We start from the raw sequence: 19,261 nt of genomic DNA, 5'->3' as shown, positions 1-19,261 counted from the left end.
GAAGTAAATATCCTTCTTAGTTCGCTGTCTGTCCGTGTGCCCCCCAAAAGAGAGCAGGGGGTGGAAAACCAAGAAACAGACCCTTAACTATAAAGAATAAACTGGGGGGGGGGGTTCCCAGAGGGGAGGTGATGGGGATTAGGGATGAGCATCAGGTGTTATATACAAGTGCTGAGTCACTATACTGTATCCCTGAAGCTAATACGACACTGTATGTTAACTAACTATAACTTAAATATTAAAAAAAAAAAAGAATCATGGTCTAAAATACAATCAGGTTCTCAGAGCATCGTTTGAATTCTTTTGCCTGCCTTTTGGAATAAGGTAGTAAATAAACATTCCTTTGTCACTTCCCATTTTAAAGAGAAAATGGTTATTACAGTGAGTTGAATAGTAACATCTAAATATTCACATCCACCTTGAACCCCAGAAAGAGGCCACTGCAGATATAATCAGTGAAGATGATGTCCTACTGGGTTAGGGCAGGCCCTAAATCCACTGACTGGTGGCCTTAGAAGAAAAGAAAGGGACACCAAGAGAAAAAAGCCACACGAAGACAGGGGCAGGGACTGGAGTGATGTGGCCACGAGCCAAGGATAGCCGTGAATTGCTGGCAACCACCAGAAGCCAGGGGAGGGCCATGGGCCAAGTCTCCTTCAGGGCCTCCAGAAGCTACCAATCCTGCTGACACCTTGACTGTCTGTGGACTCTGGCCTCTGGAACTGTGAGCAAAAACTCCTGTTGTCGTCAGCCAAGAAGTTCAGGGTAATTTATGATGGCAGCCTGAACAAACAAATACAGTTACTAACTTGGAAATACTGACTTGGAAATACTATGAGACTAATAAGCACTTCATGGAGAGGCAGTAAAATATGGAGCTTAGGAGCATACAAGATAGAGGGCACCTGGGTGGCTCAGTCGGTTAAGCATCTGCCTTCAGCTCAGGTTGTGATCCCAGGGTCCTGGGATCAAGCCCCATGTCAGGCTCCTTGCTCAGCGGGGAGCCTGCTTCTCCCTCTCCTCCCCACTCATGTTCTCTTTCTCTATCTCTGTTGCTATCCTTATATCTCTCAAATAAATAAATAAAATCTTTAAAAAGAGAAGAAGAAGAAAAGAAGAAGAAAGAAGAAGAAGAAAGAAGAAAGAAGAAGAAGAAGAAGAAGAAGAAGAAGAAGAAGAAGAAAGAAGAAGAAGAAGAAGAAGAAGAAGAAGAAGAAGAAGAAGAAGAAGAAGAAGAAGAAGAAGAAGAAGAAGAAGAAGACACAATATGAAGCCAGACAGCCTGGGTCAGAGTCTGCCAGCAACCATTCACCAGCTATGTGACCTTGGACAGGTTATTTAACTTCCCTGTGCCTCAGTCTCCCCTCCGACAAAATAAAAAGTATCATAAAGATTTAGTGCATTAATACATGGACAGCCCTGAGAACAGAGTCTGTGTTAGGGGACAAACCTTATAAATTTTAGCTATTATGATCAACTAAAGCAGACCAGAGAATCTGAGTTTTATATTTTACTATAATCACTACTGTAACAGTGGACAGTCATTATGAGTCTCTCTTAAGTGGAAAGCACTGTACCTACCAAAGAATGTCTGATGTACATTCTAATACTTACAACAAGACCATAAAGGAGGTAGAATAATCCTCAATTTATAAGTAAAGAAACCCCGAAGCTCAAAAAGGTTGAGTAACTTGTTCAGGACCACATAGTAAGAAGTGGTGTAATCAAGATTTACACTCAGATCCACGTAACTTTAATGTCTTTCCATCATATGACACTGCCCTGCTGGGCAGGGACCAGTTCTGCTCCCCACTGTATTACCAGCCCCAGCACAACACTCAGATACTAGTAAGTGTGTCCCAAACACTCAACTGCCCTGAATATTAACATAATGGACTTCCTCTTAAGCTCAGTCCACGCAGCATAGAAAGAAGTACCCAACAGCAACGGAGCTAGACAACAATCCCCAAATGAACCGACAGATTGATGGGAACATCAGATTCCCACTGACTTATATAGCATCCTATACGGACACACAACCTTGGTGAAAATGTGTATTCTGTTACTTAGAGAAGCCAGGGCAGGTGACATTGAGACTCAGAACTCCTCTGGAGGAACTCACTACCCATTAACTTCATTAAGATTTCAGTTTTCTATGGGAAGTGGAGCAGGGAGCAAAGGTGTTCCTTCTAAGATTTCATCTTGAAGCAGATTGCTAATCCTGTTCTACTCAGGTCAGGCTTAACATCTGATTGGAGGGAAGAAAGTGGATAATAAAAGCTGACTGTACCCAACATGAGAAACAAAACTAACTTCAGAAGTTCTCATGGCTTCTGGTGGATTTTCGACATGGTAAGACAGAAAAAGTCTAACCAGACAAGTGATGAGATATCTGTTGCTCAGATATAGATCAGAAGAAGAAAAATAATCTTAGGGGCATAAATATCTAATGAGCTCTCTCAGGGTACAAGACTTGTATGAATCACCAGGGTTACAGGACTAAGGCCATCCCTACACTTGTGGAGCTCTGTGTCTGGTGGGGAAACAGACATGAAAATAAATCATTATGCAAGCTGGAATAGAAGAGGGAGGGAAGAAACGTAGGGGGTCAAGGTTGGCCTCACAGAAGAGAACAGGCATGACCTGAGACCCATTTCTCAGGGGACGAAAGGTCACACCAGGAGGATGGAAGAGCATGGACAAACTGTGGAGGCAAGAAGCCACACAGCAAGTGGTTTGGGGTGACTGGAGCCTCAGGTGTGTGTCTGGGGTCAAGTAAGTTGAAGAGACCTTCCTGGGCAAGAGGCTAATCACAGCAACCTGCTACAGCACGCATAAGGAGTGTGAATATGATCTCAGGTGCTTGGAAGCCACTGCAAGATTTTAAATAAGGGACTGACTTGATCTGATTTGCATGGAGAGAGGCCATCCGAATACAGTATGAAGATGGTTAGGAGGGCACAATCTAGGGGCCAGTTAAGAGATACTGTAATAATGGAAGGGGGGATACTGAGTGCTGGAATTGGGGTGGTGGCTTTGGAGAAGGACAGGTGGAAACAGAGGAAAAAAGACGGACATGACTTGGTCTCCACATCAATGAAATCGGAAGGGAGACATTGATGGCTCCCAGATTCTGGCATGGTTGAGAAGGAGAATGGTTAAGACAACCCTCAAGATACAGAATCAAGAAGATATGAGATTGACAGAGAAGATGCTGAGTTCAACTATGAACATGCTGAGTTTGAGATCTTCCTGGACATCCAGGTATGTGTGGCCAAGAGACAGGCAGAGGAGCCTGAAGCACATGGCAGAGGTCATATACGAACATCTGAGAGTTGGGACGCCTGGGTGGCTCAGCGAATGAGCATCCACCTTCAGCTCAGGGCGTGATTCCGGGGTCCTGGGATGGAGTCCTGCATTGGGCTCCCTGTGAGGAGCCTGCTTCTCCCCCTATATCTCTGCTTCTCTCTGTGTGTTTTTCATGAATAAATAAATAAATAAATATTTTTTTTTAAAAAAAGCATCTGAGAGTCATCATATGCATGTAAATAGTAACCCGGCCATGGTGCCATCAGCAAAACTGTCCAGAGAGTTTGAAGAGAAGGGTAAAGGGATGAGCACTGGGTGTTATTCTGTATGTTGGTAAATTAAACACCAATAAAAGATAAATTTATTATAAAAAAAGAGAGAAGGGTAAAGGGAAAAGGAGGAAAGGAGCTGAAGATAGAACCTGAGAACACTGCTGCACAGACGGAATATAAGGGGGAGGGAGCACATGAGAAGGAATAAGGATGCCCAGAGAAGCACAGCAAATGTAGGGACAAATCAGGTTACGACCCTGGAAACCTTCGGAAGAGAAAAACACCAAGTCAGAAGTGGTCAACTGTGTCAAATGCAAAAAAAGATCAAGTAAAAACAGTTGAAACTATCTCTGATTTCACTGAATAGAAATATTAAACAAAGTTAAATAATATAGAGCACATTACCATAGTTCCCAAAATTCAGCAGACATTTGGTAAATGGTGGGTGGATGGATGGATAGAAGGAAGCACTTCATACTGACCACTGCCCAACCTCCCCAACTAAACTCACTGTCTGCATCATGGGTTGTATTTGTGATGGTTTTTTCCAGACCAGAGAGACAAAGGTGACCTCAGGGCATCCATTCCAGGCTGTCATATAGTCCATCTACCTACATCTACAGAAATAAAAAGAAATGTCCAGCCCATAGAATAACAAGAAAAAAATTCATAGCTATTTTACCAAGAAGGGTCTTCCAAAGGTCATTCCATCTATCCCCCTGCGTCTGGCAGTATGTCAAGAGTAATATTTAACGCACGCCATCAGTAACATAAAGAAACCCACATATGCATGCATCCAAATCAGACTTGCCAGAAGGAAGGGAGGAGTAGTTTTGCGTCTTACCCTACCACCTCTTGCATCTGGCGGGGGGAACGGAAAAACTCGTCATCAGCCTAGCTGCTGCCCCTGGAGCCAACAGCATAACCACAGAGCCAAGTCTCTGTGAAATGCATCAGATCAAACTCAATGATCAATAATAAAATCAACAGCCTTCTCAAAGCCAAAGGGGTTGAAATTCAGAAAGGGCAATCCTGTAATTTCTCCTGGGGCCATATAGCACACTCATTTTTGTGAGATTTACAGCTTTAACCAATTCTCCGGGTGCAGGACAATGTTACAGAAGTCAAACCTTTTGACAAGGTAAGAGGCCAGGGCCAGGGGAATAATGATATAATAATTAGAGGGGCTCATGGACCCCTCAGTCCCCTACCCCCATGAACTCTAACAAGAGAAATCCAAACTGCTTACGAGGGTAACCAATCAAACCAGAAAATCCAACAGCCATACAGTTCAGCTGGAAGAATGTTCCTTTATTAAACAAACAATGTGTCTGGAACACTTTGGGTCTCATTGTTCCATTCCAGGCTGGAGACCGAAGCTATAGAAATAAATTAGCAATTTCAATAATGCTCATCCTGGGCTGACTCTGCTGGCAAATTGAGACTTCCTGGCAGTGGCCAAGAATCGAATTAACTCTTTCTGGCTATAGTTAGAGGTGGGTGGCTGGGGAGGCCCAGAAAGAGATTTCAAAATGTAAACCACTAGTGAAAGAGGAAGGCTGGATGGCACTAAGTACAAACGTGCTGCCTTTTCTTCAGGGGTCTTTAAGAGTGGGAAGGAAAGGAATAGGCAAAAACATCTCTAGGCTGAGACAGAGACTTTATGACAGCAATCCCAGTAGACCCTGACCTGCATCTCCTCAGTCAGTATAATCTATCACTTCTCCTTTGGTCTGAAAGAAATAATGCCTCTCCCCAACTCAAGCTTCCATCAGGGATCCAGGTTCACTAGAAGGAGGTGGATGGACCCCACGAGGCTGTGGTCTGCATTTTACAAATGGGAAACTCAAATTTGGAGTTATTTCCTGGGACCACTTGACTTGAGAAACCTACTGTGCTAGATCTTCTCCACTTCTTATGGAAGGGCATTTGAAGAGCCATGGCCCTTAATCATACCTTCAAACGGCAAGGCCAGGATCTGCACTCCTCCCCACAGGCATGGAGCAGGGACCATGCCAGCTTCGGGACCTGGCCCACTGGCTGGACAGAGGACAGAGGACATTCACAGCTTGGTCAGACATCAGAGGGACTGGTGGCCAGAGCTAGCCTAGCCATGTGACAGGTCTTCTTTTCCAAGCTTCAGAGGAAACCAACATCAAAGCTAAGAGAGGCATTAGCTGGGTGGTCTAAGAGAACAATTAGAGAACAGGAAGGAGAAAGGAGAGCGCCTGGTCGCCCACATCCCCAAACAGAGCCGTCTTTGTTTTCCTGACGCAAAGTCCAGCAGCAAACACAGGTCCCAAGGAAAAGGCCATGACTTTGCTTCCACTGGGGTCAGGGGCTATAGTACTGCGATCTTCAGAGCCACTCAGGGCTGTCCACCAGAGAGACAATAGGCAAAAGGAAAATTCTCTAGAAGATGGTGAGGTTAAGAGCTGGAAGGGGAGGCAGGAGAGCACAGGGAGGGTGCACATGGGCAGAGGCATCTCCTTGTGGCTTCCCTGCTAGAGGTCCACAGGATCCCCTTATTACCAAGGAGTGTCAGGTCCCTAGCACACACCCTGCTGAAAACCACGGAGGCCACCGCCTGTGCATCGACCTCCAATCTCAGAGCGGCTGGCTTCCCCCTTCCCTGGCTTCCTGTCAGCAGCTGGGTGCTGAAAATGGAGATCAGCTAAATATCTGAGGCTCATACACAGCCCACTCTGACTCCAGCGCAGTCCACCCCAGGAAGAAGACGCACACACCCCAGGGGTAGGTCCACCTACTGTATGGATGAGCCAGACCTGGGGAAGCCCTCTGCCCCAGAGCTTACTCATAAACTTACAGCCACTCTGCACACTCACGGAAACGTCACTTAGCAGTTCGTTTCACGTGCATCCTGAGTAATTTCTCTTGCTCAGTCATCAACACTGTCAACTGGAAATAGCACAAAGACTTGAGTAGCCTTGTATGTGCAGATGTCTGCTTAGCTGTTGGATCTCTGGCTGTTCTGCAGGACTCTCTTTGAATTTGGAGAAGACAGCCCTGCGGAGAAGCAGTGCGAGCCCTGGGCTGGGAGCTCAGGTCCTCACTTCAAGCTCCTGCTTTCCTACTGCCCGAATCAGGGCCTTGGCAAGACACATCACCTTGCCCCATAGAAGCAGGAGGCTGGATACAGTGACTAATATCACAGGTCATTTCTAGCTCTGATATCTTTTTTTTATTATTGCACTTTAAATGATGCCAAGTATTTATAATAAATAATTATAATGGCAAACATTGATTGACCACGGCCTTTTACCTAGGCAAAATGTTTGAGCTCTGTAACCCTGTGCCTACATGGGGAAATTTGGTTGAGGCTGTAAATCTTATAAACGTGAGTGCACCACATCGGCCCAGGAAAAAAATCACAAGATTCCTCTCTCTGAATGTCAACCCATGAGTGGCAGACACTTCTCTAAACCCTGCGCTGACTTATACTTCTCACAGCCCTGGTGAGGTTATATTACGACCACCATTTGTCAGAGAAAGAAAAAGAGGCACAGAACAGTTTAAAATGCGGCCCAAGGTCACACAGCTGGTAAAAAATGGAGCTAATAAACCCTAGTCATCTATATCCAGACCCTAAACACTGAACTTGACAATCTATGGCCTAACCGACAGTCAATAAAGGGAAGGGTGAAGGGTGTTCTGGCTTGGGGGGGGAGGGTGTATGTGTGTGTGTATGTGTGTTTATTTATGTGTTTATTTTATTTTATTTAGAGAGTGAGTGAGGAAGTGTGTGAGTGGGGTGAGGGGCAAGAAGAAGAATCCCAACTGAGCATAGAGCTCGATGCAGGGCTCGATCTCACGCCTGAGATCACGCCCTGAGTCGAATCAAGAGACACTCAACCAACTGAGCCATCCAAGAGCCCCTAGGGAAGGGCATTCTGAATCCAGGCCTCTCACCAGTCAGGGTGCCCAGCAACACTTGCTCACAGCCAAGATGGACAGTGATTCTGTAGCTGCCACCACAAGGACATTGTAAAATTCATGAGAGCAGAGGATGAAATCACTGGCATCTGTTCTGAACATGAGAGAAGCTCCAGTTTCACAAGTGTCATCTTCACCTTGTCTCCCTGAGCAGCCTCGTGTGCAGACAATATGAATGCCAGCCAGATGCATACCTGAGAACCTGTCCTGCCCAACCCACCCCACCCTACCCCTCCTTCCTGCTGCTCTAATTGCAAATACCTCCTGATGAAAAGCAATCACAGCTTGATGGCAAGGTGGGGTCACTGAGACCCGGAGGCCATCTCTATCCTCACCCAGGGCAGCCCACACTTTCTGCACCATTCCAGAGGTGGTGAACAGGCAATATCAACACACAAGCCAGGAAACTTCCTGAGAGCCAGGTGAGGGTGTCCAGCCTGCTTTGGGAGGGTGCTTCCACCTCGCCGAATAGTCTCCATTGGAGGGAAACAGCAATCACTCATAGCCCTTCTCTCCAATCCATGATCTAGGACAACACACTGGGCCTGCAGATTGCTCTAGAACATCTGGACAGAACATGGACCAAACAAAAGTGAAAGGAAGCCAGCAGGCAGCCCCGCAAACCCACCCTCTCCCCCCAGCACAGTGAAGGACAAACAACCCCAAGGCAGGGCCATGGATGAAGAGCAGAAAGGACCCAAAGAAGAAACAATACCTTCCCATCCACCACCATCAGAACCATGTTCAAAAATCTGGTTCCGATTTGCTGCAGCCAGCCATTGCCTTGATTCTACCAGAAAGCACTACATTCTTGCTCTACTATTTCATCTCCCTCTGGTCCAGTCTGCTCTGGCCCCATGTCAGATTAATATTCCTATTCCATGGAAGCCGGACGAAATTTCCTCTGGTGGGGTTGACCTCTCCAGTTGGCCCCAGCTGCCTGGAAGCTTACAAAGCCAGTGGCAGCCACCACCCCTTCCCCAGTGCTGGGGTCCGGAAGTGTAAACACTCTGGGCGGCCTCTGACTCACACAGAACATTATTAGGGAAGAGCGAGGCTTTACAAGGTGTCAGAGCTTTCACCAAGCCTTCAGGTTGGGTGAGCTGATGTCAGGCTTTTGCAGAGAGAGAACAACTGAAGGGAAAATGCACTAAAGAAACCATGCTATGTCTGAGGTTCATGCTTACTGACTAATGACCAGGGCTGAGTAAAGGGAAATGGCCGTAAGCAAATATAATAATACCTAGTATTTATAGGGCAACTTACCATATGTCAGGCACTGTGCTAAAGATTTTATTTATTTCTTAAAATATTTTATTTATTTGACAGAGAAAGAGAGAGAGAGAGAGAGAGAGAGAGAACAAGCAGGGAGAGTTGCAGAGGGAGAGGAAAAAGTAGGCTCCCCACCAAGCAGGGAGCCCAAGACCCTGAGATCACAACCTGAGCCAAAGGCAGATGCTCAACTGACTGAGCCACTCAGGTGCCCCTGTGCTAAAGATTTTAAATGCATTATCTCATTTGATTCTCTCAATAAATGCAGAAAGTAGACTCAATTTTTTCCCCACTTCACAGGTGAAAAAAAGTGATCCCATGAAAGGTTTGATAATGTGCTCAGGGGGTCAGTAAGTGGCAGAGCTGAGGCTTGAACCCAAGCAGTCTAAATCCAGAGTTCAAGCCCTTAACCACTGAGCACACTACCAGCATGGTCTATGTTCTTTGGAACATCCCTTTCAACCATGCAGTCCTTAATGAGCAACACTGGGGATGACTGTAAGGGTTGTGCAGTGGCTAATTAAGACCCTGAGCCAGTACAGTCCTGCCTCCATCTGACTTACAGACCCCAACTGAGAATCAACACATAAGAAATGGGCAGCAGTCTGTCAAGGCTGACTCCATCCAAAGCCAGAGCAAACTTTCCTGTGTCTTTCTGGAGACATATGCCATTGCCCCCTCCATGAACAGGAACTGCCAGTAGAAACTACAGACCCTATCATCTGGTAGATGCCTACCTGGGACTCAGGACCTGCGTTTTAGGAGGAGAGGCCCTTCCCAGCCTACAAACCTAAGCCACCCTGATCCTTCCATGCAAGTTGAAAAGCAAAAAGGAAAAGTAGGTGCTCAAATATCTGTACACCCATGTTCTTAGCAGTATTAGTATGGAAGCAACCCAAATGTCTGTTGACAGATGAATAAGTAAACAAAAATGTAGTCTCTACATACAATGGACTACTAGTCAGCCTTAAAAAGGAAAGGAATCTGGGGCACCTGGCTCGCTCAGCAGCTGAAGCATGCTTGATCTCAGGGTCATGAGTCTAAGCTCATATTGGGTGTGGACATTGCTTAAAAATAAAATCTTTATTTAAAAAAATGAAAAGGAAGGGAATTCTGACACCTGCTACAACATAGATTAACCATAATTACATTATGCTAAGTGAAATAAAAGGACACAAAAGGACAAATTCTGTATGATTCCACATATATGAAGTCCCTGGAGTAGTAAAGTTCGTTGAGTCAGAAAGTGGAATTGTGGTTGTCTGGGGGTGGGGGTGGGGAGATGGGCAGGTAGTGTTTAATAAAACAGAGCTTCTGTTTGGGAAAATGAGAAAGTTCAGAAGATGGATGGTGGTGATGGCTATACAACAATGTGAATGCATTTTATGCCACAAAACTGTACACTTAAAAATGGCTAGCATGGTACATTTTATGTTATGGAAAACTGTATGGATAGTCCTATGTACATTTCACCACAGTTACAAAAAATTATGTGATGTCTCCTGCTGACTCTAACAGCAATTAAAGGGGGAGCCTGGGTAGCTCAGCTGGTTAAGCAACTGCCTTTGGCTCAGGTCGTGATCCCAGGTTCCTAATATTCACAAAATCCACAGATGGTAAGGAGCTATGTTCACTAGCCTCAAACCCCAATAAAATGTAATGATGGATTCACAGAAATCCAGGACAGTGAAAGTTAAATCTTCCAATATTCAATTATTTAGGTAAGTAACCCTAACCTGATACAGCAGCACCCTCAGTAAAAATGTATGATTCCAAGCAGAGCATGCACAGAGGGCTGAGACCAACCAGAGAACCCACTACTTCCCCAACGCCTCCCCACAGCCCTGCAGCAGCCCATTCCCACCAGTGTCCAGGGACATGCAGGCAACCGTCCCCAGGAGGCCCAACAAGCCATACTGCTGAGTCATAATTCGTTTGCTCTCTTTAGACATTTTCTTAGTCATTCAACCAATGATTATGCACACCTTCTCTATGCCAAACACTATGTGAAGCTCTGGAAACAAGGAAGGAGGTGGAACAGAATGAAGGAGGAGGAGCAGGGGACCTAAGGTCTTTTGAACATTGCAATTCGCCCAGGACAGCTCTAAGCTCTTCACAAGCATTATCTTCTGTATACCTCACATAAACCCTGGGAGGTACATACTACAGATAAGGCTCTTTTTCTTTTTTTTTTTTTTCTTTTTTTTTTCTTTTTTTTTAAGATTTATCTTAGACGGAGGAGAGGGGCAGAGAAGGAGGAGAAACAGTCTGAAGCAGACTCCGTGCTGAGCACAAGCCCCACATGAAGCTCAATCTCATGACCTGAGCCAAAACCAAGCATCAGATGCTTAACCAACTGAGCTACCCAGATGACCCCCTCCTTTTTTAAAAAAATGTAAATGCAAACTCCTAATGAAGGAGATAAAGCTTCGACACTTACACAGGGATTTAGATCTAGACTTGCCTGGCCCCTAAGCAGGAGTCCTTAACCACTCTTCTATACTGCTCATGCCCAGAAATGCAGAAATTAATGCCACATGACCCCTGACCTCAAGAAGTGCACATGCTTCTGGGAAGAGCAGGACAGGAGCAATCATACTCCAAGAAGAAATGTGCTAAACTGCAGGCCAGCGTACGGATTGAGCCCCCAGGAGTCATGACAGAAGTCAAGATCACTACACAAGGATGGGACTCTTAGACTCTAAATGTCTTGTGTCTTTTTCTCCTTCCCCCACCTGTGGCTTTCTTGGGAACCAGGACCATGTGTCCTCTTCTCCACAGTCCTTCCCTTGTCATGCCACACTGACGGTGCCGGAGTTGGGATGTGCTGGCCACCAGACAGATAACTCAGGAATGACAAAGTGGGGTTCCCAAGCAAAGGGAAAATGAAGCCTTTTTAGATCAGGGCCTAATGAGAAGTAAAGCCTTCTTAAAGGGGGACAGTGACTCTTCATGGTTTGCAGAGTTTCACTTAGCCAAGCAGCCCTCCATGGCCCTTCTCTGCCTCCTGGTGGCCTGGAGGACTCCGGGGGCAATTGTGTAAATAATGCCCTGGGACTAAGAGTTGAGACGACAGAGGACAGAGGCTCAGAGGCCGTGTGTCTGTGGACAAGCAAAAGCAGGTGCACAGACGGAAAATAGGACTCATTAAGTCTGTGCCTTCTCTGGTCGGTGGCCCTGGGGGCTTAAAATTCCATTCTTTTTTTTTTTTTTTTTTTTTTTGGTGTTTTGTTTTTTTAATTTTCTGCCTAGACCTGCAACTTGGGAAAAACAAATCTGCCCAGAGGTGGTAATTCTCAACAGTACTGAGTCCTTAGCAGCATGGAAAATCTCCCTCAGAGGTCTGGAGAGAGTGGCAAGGCCTCTTGTGGTTGCAGAGCTCATTTCCCTATCATGACAGCTGCTCTAGATACTCGCAGCCTCAATGCTGGTGCACAGGCCAGAGGAGAATGTGCTTCCAGCTGGTCACACTGGAATAGCATCGGGCAACAGAACAAGCCCTGCCTTAGACCTGCCTGGGAATCCCTCAGGGGAGAGCCTTCCACCCAGAGCCCAAGGCAGAGGTGTGCATGTCAGAACAGATTGATGGAATGCTCTGTATTTATAAATACCTAATCTGAAGTTAATGATTTTTGAGTGGCTCTAACTTCTAGGATTTTCCCCAAGACACACATTAGTGTGGAAGATAGAAAGACCTCAACCCAGCAACCACTTCTCAAGCCCTGTGTTAAAGACCAGGGAGCAAAACTGGACTTCTTTTTTCTAAAATTCTGATTCTTGTGATATACATTCAAGCAATATCTACCTTTTCTTTGATTTAAGATATATGTACATGAAAAGCCTGGTAGCTATATCTGATCACACCCTACATTCTGTACTTTCATCATTGGCAAGATGGCATGGCCAAGTGGGGTTCTTCCTTTGCCAAACAGCTTTTCCTTGTTATTTGGAAATGAGATGAAAACTTAGTTCCTCTTACTGTCTTTCCTATGGTCAAAGGGATAGCCCACAAAGAAATTCAAGAGTTACTAGATATTCCATGATATTCTGCTTTAAAAATTTATACCTAGAGCAGACATCTCAATAATAGAAATTCTCCATTATAACATTTCCACAAGTTTTAAGTTCTATAAACTTGTGAAGTTCTATAAACTTATAAAGCATCAACCATAATTCCTATTTGGCCATCTAATAGATAATAAACTCCATATTTTATTTCCTTTAATCTCATCTGCTCAACCAAGGGATTTCCACTGTCCTTTCTCTCTCTGTTTATTAAATAATAAACCACTGGGTACTTAAAATTACTAAAATGAAGTAATTTGACTTATATTCTACTCTGGACAAAAAGTTTTCCCATGTTTATTTGAGGATAGACTAGATCAGTGGTTCTCAAAATGTGGTTCTGGAACAAGCTGCATCAGCAGCATCTGGGAATTCATTAGGAATACAAATTTTTAGGCCCTGAGACTAACTGAATCAGAAACCCTCAGGGTGAGGGATGAAAAGCTGTGTTCTCAACAAGTCTTCCAAAAGTCTCAATTTCAGGTAAGATGACATAAGCACACTCTCTGCTTCTCTTCTTCTGAATAAAACCCAAAGAGAAGGTATGGAGCAGCTACCTGAGAATTCTGCAAAGTGAACAGTAGTAGGCAGACTGAGGAAGAAGAAGGGAGTTTAAATGAGTACCAAACTGGTGTCTTTCTCCATCAGTATCCTCCCAGCTTAGACTCAAAGTGGTCCAAAAGCCAGATGTGGGGGTCATCAGCATCACAAAGAGCCCCAAGAGAAGCCCTCTAGTTTTGACTGGAGAAATAAAAAAGGAGTCTCTTAACACTCAGAGAGAATGGAAGAAAACTCTCTTTATTTTCTTCATTCTTTTTTTTAATATTTTTTAATTTTTTATTTATTTATGATAGTCACAGAGAGAGAGAGAGAGAGAGAGAGAGAGGCAGAGACATAGGCAGAGGGAGAAGCAGGCTCCATGCACTGGGAGCCTGACGTGGGACTCAATCCTGGGTCTCCAGGATCGCGCCCTGAGCCAAAGGCAGGCGCTAAACCGCTGCGCCACCCAGGGATCCCCTTTCTTCATTCTTTTGCACCCTATCCTATGGGCCCATAGAAGTCTAAGAGAAAGGAATGTTCAAAAAAAAAAAAAAAGAGAGAGAGAGAGAAAGGAATGTTCTCCTCTGAATACAGGAGATAGGCCTCCAAAAGGGGGGAACAAACTCTTGTTGCTGCCTCTCTCTGTGTCCTCCCACCACTTGGTCCCAGATACAGGTGCAATTGTAGGAAGTATGTGGCAAAGGAGGGAAAGCAGATTCCAAGGTTTCTGGGGGGAAAAGGTGACAAAGGGATCCTGGCAAACTAGAAGACACAGAAAGATCATGGAGAGAGAGGAGCACAGCAAAGTGACCCCATAAGGCTGTTCATGAATTCCTTCACTTACCCCTGGGCTCCATATGCACACATCTAAATAGCATGCTACATACTTTAAAGACTAAATTGTGTGGTAGACCACTGCCCGTTTCCCAAACTGGCCACGTGGTAGCATCTGCAGGACAGATCCAAATAGCACAAGGCTTTGAAAATGAAACTGATATTGAAACCACGGCCCACAGAGTTCTGGTCAGAACTTGTAGCCAAAGCCAATTAGATCAATTGCTTGCTAAAACACAAATAGGATTTAAACAAGACCCAGAGTCTCGTAATAATGAAAATGTCCAGGATACAATCAGAAATTACTAAGCATATAAGAAACCAGGAAATGTCTTTATGGAAAAAGACAACAGATGTCAAGTTCACAAAGATACTAAATATCTGACAAACACTTTAAAGTAGCTATTATAAAAAATGCCTCAAGACAGGACACTCTTGAAATACATTGATAGAAAATTTCAGCAAAAAAGCAGAAGACATAAAAATGAACTCAACAGAAATTTCAGGAAAAAATACACTAACTGCAATCAAAAGCTCACTGATAGGCTCAATAACAGAATGCGGGTGACAAAATGAAGAAAGTCCTTCAAAAAATCAATAGAAATCATCCAATCTGAACAACAGAGAAAAAAAATGATTGAAAACACAAACGGAACCTCAGAGACCTATGGGAAATTGCCAAAAAAGATCTAACATTAATGCCACCAAACCTCCAGAAAGACAAGACTGAGTTCAGTGCAGGAAAAAAAAAAATTTTTAACTGAAAACTTTCTCCTACATTTGGTGAAAGATATAAACATACAGATTCAGGAAGCCCAGTAAATCCCAAACACGATAAACCCAAAGAAATCCATACCCAGACAGATCATAATCAAACTGTTGACAAAACTAAAAATAAAGGGAAAAAACCACCAGAGATAAACAGGGAACAATTATGTGAATGAGTACAGATTTCTCATCAGGAAACACAAAGGCCCAGAAGATGGTAGAATAACATTTTGCAAAGGCAAAAAGAAAAGAATCATCAACCCGGAATTCTATAACCTGTAAAAATATCATTTGTAAATAAAATCTTCTCAGATGAAGGGAAAACTAAGATAATTTATTGCCAAAACACTTGCTCTAAAAGGAAATTTTTCTAAAGGAAATTCTTCAGACAGAAGAGAAATGACACCAAAAGGAAACTTAGAACATCAGGAATGAAGAAAGAGCCACAAGAATGGTAAATAGCTGTGTGAATGAAATATACAATTCTTCTCTTCTTATTTTTTAAAAATAAGTCTAGAGGCACCTGGCAGACTCAGTTGGTTAAGTGTCTGCCAACTGACACTTAAGTTCAGGTCATGATCCTGGGGTCCTAGGATGGAGCCCCCCCATCAGGCTCCCTGCTCAGCAAGGAATCTGCTTCTCCCTCCCCCTCTGTGTTCTCTCTCTCTCTCTCTCTGTCTGTCTCTCATAAATAAATCTTTTTTAAAAATATGTTTAGTAGTTAAAAATAAAAATTATAGCATTTCTGACAGATTTTTCAATGTATATAACTGTAATACATAAGAAAACAACAAAACAAAGGAGGAAGGGTAAAAGGACTTATGAGATGGTAAAGGTTCTACTCCTTTGAAGTAGTAAGTGAAGTGGTAAAACAATGAGTCAGAATAGACAGTGAAAAAATAAGCATATCTACCATAATCCCTAGGGCCAATAAAGCCATACAAAGAAATACATTCTCACTCTTCAGGTAATCCTGATCATGCTACAATTTGAGAACAAATGGAACACACACACACACACACACACACACACACACACACAAGGAACTTTCAATCTAATTGAAATCCTGATTAGTAATCACTATGATAGTAAAATTCCAGCTTTGACTGAAACAGGGGATGATTCTGTCCTAAAAATGTTCTAAACAGTGATTATAGTGAGGAATCATAGGGCCTAAGCAATGAACAAATAAACAGGCTTGTTTGTCAATTCCCCAGCAGAGTGAAAGGCAGCTCTTTTCCTTCCCTGAACCAATAATCAAGGCTGGACATCAGATCTCCAGTTTCTGAGAATCACCAGTGTTTTTTATGAGGCGACTCTGATGGGACAAACTGAGAGCATTCTTGATCACCAGTTGTGGTGGGAGGAATCCACTTGATATGTCTGGGTCTTCATTTTCCCTCCCTTTGAAGCTCTATCATTCTAGATGGTCAAAATGTAGATGAAAATGAGGAAGCGTGTTTCGTAGAAATCTAAGAGGGTTGACAACATTTTATAGAGATATTATTTGTCTCTTAAGAGAACAAAGAAATTTGACAGAAATAAATCAGGTAATTCTCTTATCTTCCTTGTGAAGGAGAGAAATATTTCACCCCAGTTAATGATCTGGGGCAACTGAATATTTTTTTTTAAGATTTTATTTATTTATTCATGAGAGACACAGATAGAGAGAGAGAGGTTGAGACACAGACAGAGGAGAAGCAGGCTCCACACAGGGAGCCCGACACGGGACTCAATCCCGGGACTCCAGGATGATGCCCTGTGCCGAAGGCAGGCACCAAACCACTGAGCCACCCAGGGATCCCCGGGAAACTGAGTCTTAAAGAGATTAAACCCCTTGTCTGAAGCCCCAGCTGGAGGGTATCTGGGTACACAGAGAAGGACAGGAAGGTAAAAATAATTCTGGGTTGGGGTGCCAGGGTGGCTAAGGTGGTTAAGCATCTAACTCTTGGTTTCAGCTCAGGTCATGATCTCATGGCCATGAAATAAAAATGCCAAAAAACCCCATGTCAGGTTCTAAACTCAGTGGGGAGTCTGCTTGAGACCCTCTCTCTCCCTCTTCCTCTGCCCCTCTTCTCTCTCTCTCTCTCTCTCTCTCAAAGAATAAATCTTTTTTTTTAATTCTGGGTAAAAAAAATAATTCAGTAAGAGAACCACTGAGAAAAAATTCTGATTGAGATGATTCATGATTTCAAGCTCTGAAGAAAATTCTACATGGAGATATAAATTTAGGAGCTCTTTTACCATGAAGATGGCAGCAGAAATGTTGTAAATAAATCATCTTGAGAATAACTGTAAAATGAGAAGAGGGTGCCTAGAAATGAGATTCAAAGCAACCCAACATTTAAAATAATAACCCAGCCAGGAAGACTTAGAGGAAGTGGCCAGAGAAGTAGGAGAGAAATTAGGAAAGCATGGCATCAGGTTAGATAGTGTTTCAAACAGGAAAGAATGGTCAGCTGTGCTGGATGCTGCTGTAAGAACAGGGAAGCTGAAAACTAAAATACCTCTGTTAGGTTAGCACCAACCAGATGGCAATGGTCATTTATACAAGGGTATTTGGGGCAGAGTGGGGGGAATGGAAGGCAGACTAAAGGAGCTTGTCTAAGATAAAAAAAATGGAAATATTAAGTAAAAAAAATTTGAAAGTCTATGAAATATTTAATATAAAATGCCGTGATCAAGATGAGATATTAAAAAAATAAAAATAAAAGATAATGAGATATTAGTGCATACATGGTCAAACGAACCCATAGAATAAAATAGAGAATCCAGAAGCAGCCCCCTATACATGTTTGATGACACTGCAGAGCCACAGGAAAGGATGGTTCTCTCAATAAATGCTGTTGGGTCAATCAGACCTCCACATGGGGGAAAATATTAATCACAACTCACACCATACCACACATGCAAGAAAAAAGTAAATTCTATGTGGATTGTACTCTAAATGTGAAGTGTTAACCAATAAAGTTCTGGGAGATATCAACAAAGAATATATTCATGACTTGTACTACAGAGGTGGTGATCTCTTAAACAGAGCATAAAAAGTACTAATCATAAGAAAAAGATTAATAAATTGAACTAGAATAAAATTAAGAACCTCTATCCACCAAAAGATACAAAGAATGAAAGGAAAACCACAGAGCAGAAAAAAAGATATTTGGAAAGCAGATAGTTAGCACAAGACTTGTACCAAGAATATAGGAAAAACTCCTTCAAATCAATGAGGAAAGGATAGACAACTCAACTTTTAAAAAGGTCAAAAGAGGTATCCCTGGGTGGTTCAGTGGTTTAGCACCTGCCTTTGGCCCAGGGCATGATCCTGGGGTCCCACATCGGGCTCCTTGCATGGAGCCTGCTTCTCCCTCTGCTTCTCTCTCTCTCTCTCTCTCTCTGTGTGTGTGTGTGTGTGTGTGTATCTCTCATGAATAAATAAATAAAATCTTCTTCAAAATAAAATAAAATAAAATAAAAAGGGCAAAAGACATGAACAAGCACTTCACAAAAGAGGATCTCCAAATGGCTGGGGGAAAAACAATACATATGAAAAGGTTTTCATCTCATTAGCCATCAGAGAATGAAGATTAAAACCACACTGAGATACCACTTACATATGTAACCAGAATGGCTAAAATTAAAATGACTGACAAGATCAAGTGTTGTCAAGTGTGTAGAGAGACTGGAACTCTCAGACACTGATAATGGAAGGTATAAATTGGGGTGCCTGGGTGGCTCAGTGGTTGAGTGTCTGCCTTTAGCTCAGGTCATGATCCCTGGGTCCTGGGATCAAGTCCCGCATCAGGATCCTCACAGGGAGTCTGCTTCTCCCTCTGCCTGTGTCTGTCTTCCTCTGTGTGTCTCTCATGAATAAATAAATAAAATCTTTCAAAAAAAGAGAAAGTATAAATTGATACAAAAACTTTGGAAGCTGGTCAGTCATGTCTACTAAAGCTAAACAAACATATATATACCATATGACCTGGCACTTGACCCTCCAAAGTGTATACCCATCAGAAGTGCACTCACCAAAAGGCTTGCAAAAGAACAGTCAAAGTAACACTATTCATAGTCTAAAGCAAAAAACAACCCTAACATCCACTGATGGTAGAATGAAAAAGTAAATGGTAGTACACCCAAACAACAAAATAAATACCCTTGAAGTAATGAATAAACCACCACTATACACAATATAAATGACTCTCACACACTTAATGTTGAGAAGGAAAAAAAAAGGCCAGGCATTGAAT

At 43.3% G+C, this 19,261-nt stretch overlaps 1 protein-coding gene across 4 annotated transcripts in view; it reads right to left on the bottom strand.

Annotated features, from left to right (window-relative positions):
- ANO2 (anoctamin 2) overlaps positions 1-19,261 on the bottom strand; it is a 343,823-nt gene that overhangs the window by 280,730 nt on the left and 43,832 nt on the right. The window contains exon 1 of one of the 4 annotated variants that reach the window (XM_035707318.2): positions 4,093-4,116. The exons of the other annotated variants lie outside the window; for them this stretch is intronic. Within the exon in view, the coding sequence (XP_035563211.1) occupies positions 4,093-4,104 (12 nt within the window). The 5' untranslated portion in view covers positions 4,105-4,116. Of the gene's footprint in view, positions 1-4,092; positions 4,117-19,261 lie in introns of those variants that run through there. 4 annotated transcript variants of the gene reach the window in all.

This window comes from Canis lupus, chromosome 27, assembly GCF_003254725.2.
Source record: "Canis lupus dingo isolate Sandy chromosome 27, ASM325472v2, whole genome shotgun sequence".
Classification (NCBI taxonomy): Eukaryota; Metazoa; Chordata; class Mammalia; order Carnivora; family Canidae; genus Canis; species Canis lupus.
The sequence above is the reverse complement of the archived record's forward strand: the minus strand, read 5'-3'. Positions and strand labels throughout refer to the sequence as shown.